General features: G+C 46.7%; 1 protein-coding gene across 1 annotated transcript in view; it reads right to left on the bottom strand.

The window, feature by feature from the left end:
* The window catches only part of LOC106013026 (flocculation protein FLO11), a gene marked incomplete in the record, with an annotated part of 6,121 nt that extends 4,373 nt beyond the window's left edge, over positions 1–1,748 (bottom strand). The window contains 1 exon segment of the mRNA XM_013087659.2: positions 632–1,748. Within this exon segment, the coding sequence (XP_012943113.1) occupies positions 632–944 (313 nt within the window).
* Positions 1,749–2,206: the final 458 nt, after the last annotated feature.

Genomic DNA, 2,206 nt, shown 5'->3' with positions numbered 1-2,206 from the left:
TTCTTGTAATGATATTTCGGGGGCAGTGGAATATATAAACCTAGTTTTTAGCTGTTTCGTCGTCTCTGTACCCAAGGCTATAAAAGTAAGGTAAAAAATCACATAGAGTTTGCGTTTACTTGAAAATGTCGTTCAGATTCTCAGTGAGGCGTCTGCTGTGTACCGGCTCCCCCCTTCACCGTCGCATGCAGATGACCTGACCTTGATTCTCGTGTAGAGATAATTTTTATTGAGTAGCGTGGTCTTTTTGTTGGGATGCTGTATCCCACTCAGCCCAGATTGACCCTGACAGACAAAGTCGAATGGTTACGTGTAGATTGTGTCAATAATGACGTAAAAACACTTACATTTAAACTAATATCAAGATGGTGAAGGGCTTATTCTGGCTGACGAGAATCATGTAGTTCAATGTAATGTTGGATAGTTTACCTATGTTTTGAGTAGGTGTCATATCAGTGTTGAAGTGTCTCAACCGCCACTCGCCTCTTTTTCGTCTGGAAAAAGCGCGTTGAGATATCATGCATGCAACCCAGGTCCTGGAACCCTTCTTAGCATGTTCTTATTAGGACCTAACCAGGCGCTATCTTCATCTTAACTTAAAGAAGTCTTTATAAAACATTTTAAGTACTCACTATTTCCTTCCTCAGAGTTGCCATGGCAACGTCAAGAGAATTGCGACGTCGACAGGGTGAAGTCATCGCTGTGTCGGAGCCTGAAGTGCCGTTCTCTCCCTCCTCCCTCTCCTCCTCCCTCTCCTCCTCCTCTTTCCATCTCTCCTTCATTCTCCTAGCACTCTCCACCCGTGTGCGGTAGAAAGCTCTGCAAGCGTTGGACAGATCAATCGGGTCACAGAGGCTGCTAGCCGCGCCATGCTCGTCCTGTGTGCAGAGTACAGACGGTTTGAGTCCCGCCATGTATTCTCGCATGTCGCTGGGTGTCACCATGTCTCGATACGTGGGATGGTGTGTTCTTGGATGGGCAATGTATCCCGGGTGGGGCGATGTGTCGATGGGCGGGACGATGTGTCTTGAGAAGTCTCGTCTAATCTGTCACCGTGTGTCCTGGGTGGGGCGATGTGTCTTTCGTGGGACGATGTGTTGATGTGGGAGGCGATGTGTCGTGAGTAGTCTTAGCAAATCTGTCACTGTGTGTCGATTTGTGGGACGATGTGTCCTCGCTGGGACAATAATATGTCGGTGCGTGTCGTGAGTAGTTTAGTCTGTCACCATGAGTCCTGGGTGGAACGATGTGTCGCTGTGTGTAATGAATAGACCAGACTAGTCAATACGGTAAGTGGGTCCACGGGGACACATAAGGGTCACACAGAGGGCAGGTAAGACAACAATGCGCTCTTATTGTAGCTGTGCAATCATAGATAACGCTTGTGTCGGATCTGAGTCGCCAGAGTGTGTATGCGTTTACTCCTGAGCAACGTGGGTCTTGTCTAGCACCATGCACAATACCATCAATTGAAACCACCGACAGAGTAATATCAGGAGCACGGTTCTCGGCAGGAAAAAAAATTATCACGATGTGCAGCCACTGAATAGTTATGTATCGTAACGTAGTCAATGATGTATTCTGGTTAGAGATGTAGACATGGATGGTGCTTCCAACGGATACCCACAGCTCCAAGTGTAGCCAGTGATTGCGTTGCCTACGATATATCTATCTGGGGTTTTCTGCTCTAGGATGAGGAGCTCCGTTCACTGCTCTGTTGGTACTGGGCTTGGGTCACCCGGCTGTCTGTCGCTAGCTGAGAAAGAAACAGAGAGATAAATATGATAGATAGATAGATAGATAGACAGATAGATAGATAGATAGATAGATAGATAGATAGATAGATAGATAGATAAAGTGACAGCACGAAGTTAGGGCAGGTGGTCCCCCCTCCTCTTTCCCCGTCTCTTATTTGTCGGCAACTGTTACATTGTTTGCATTGCACCATAATAGACTTACTTTTTCAGTTTCTCTAAAACCCTGGCAATACGTGTCCAGTGCGAACAGCGCATGGATCATCCTTAGTATCCCCGGGCTGCTTTAGGAAACTTGATACATTCAGACACATACACACATACACATGCATACACACGCAGAGAGATGTACACATGCACACGCACACGTACACACACAGACACACCACAAACACACACACGTACACAAACAAACACACACACACACACACACACACACACACAGAGAGAGA

Source organism: Aplysia californica, unplaced genomic scaffold (assembly GCF_000002075.1).
Source record: "Aplysia californica isolate F4 #8 unplaced genomic scaffold, AplCal3.0 scaffold00618, whole genome shotgun sequence".
Classification (NCBI taxonomy): domain Eukaryota; kingdom Metazoa; phylum Mollusca; class Gastropoda; order Aplysiida; family Aplysiidae; genus Aplysia; species Aplysia californica.
The sequence above is the reverse complement of the archived record's forward strand: the minus strand, read 5'-3'. Positions and strand labels throughout refer to the sequence as shown.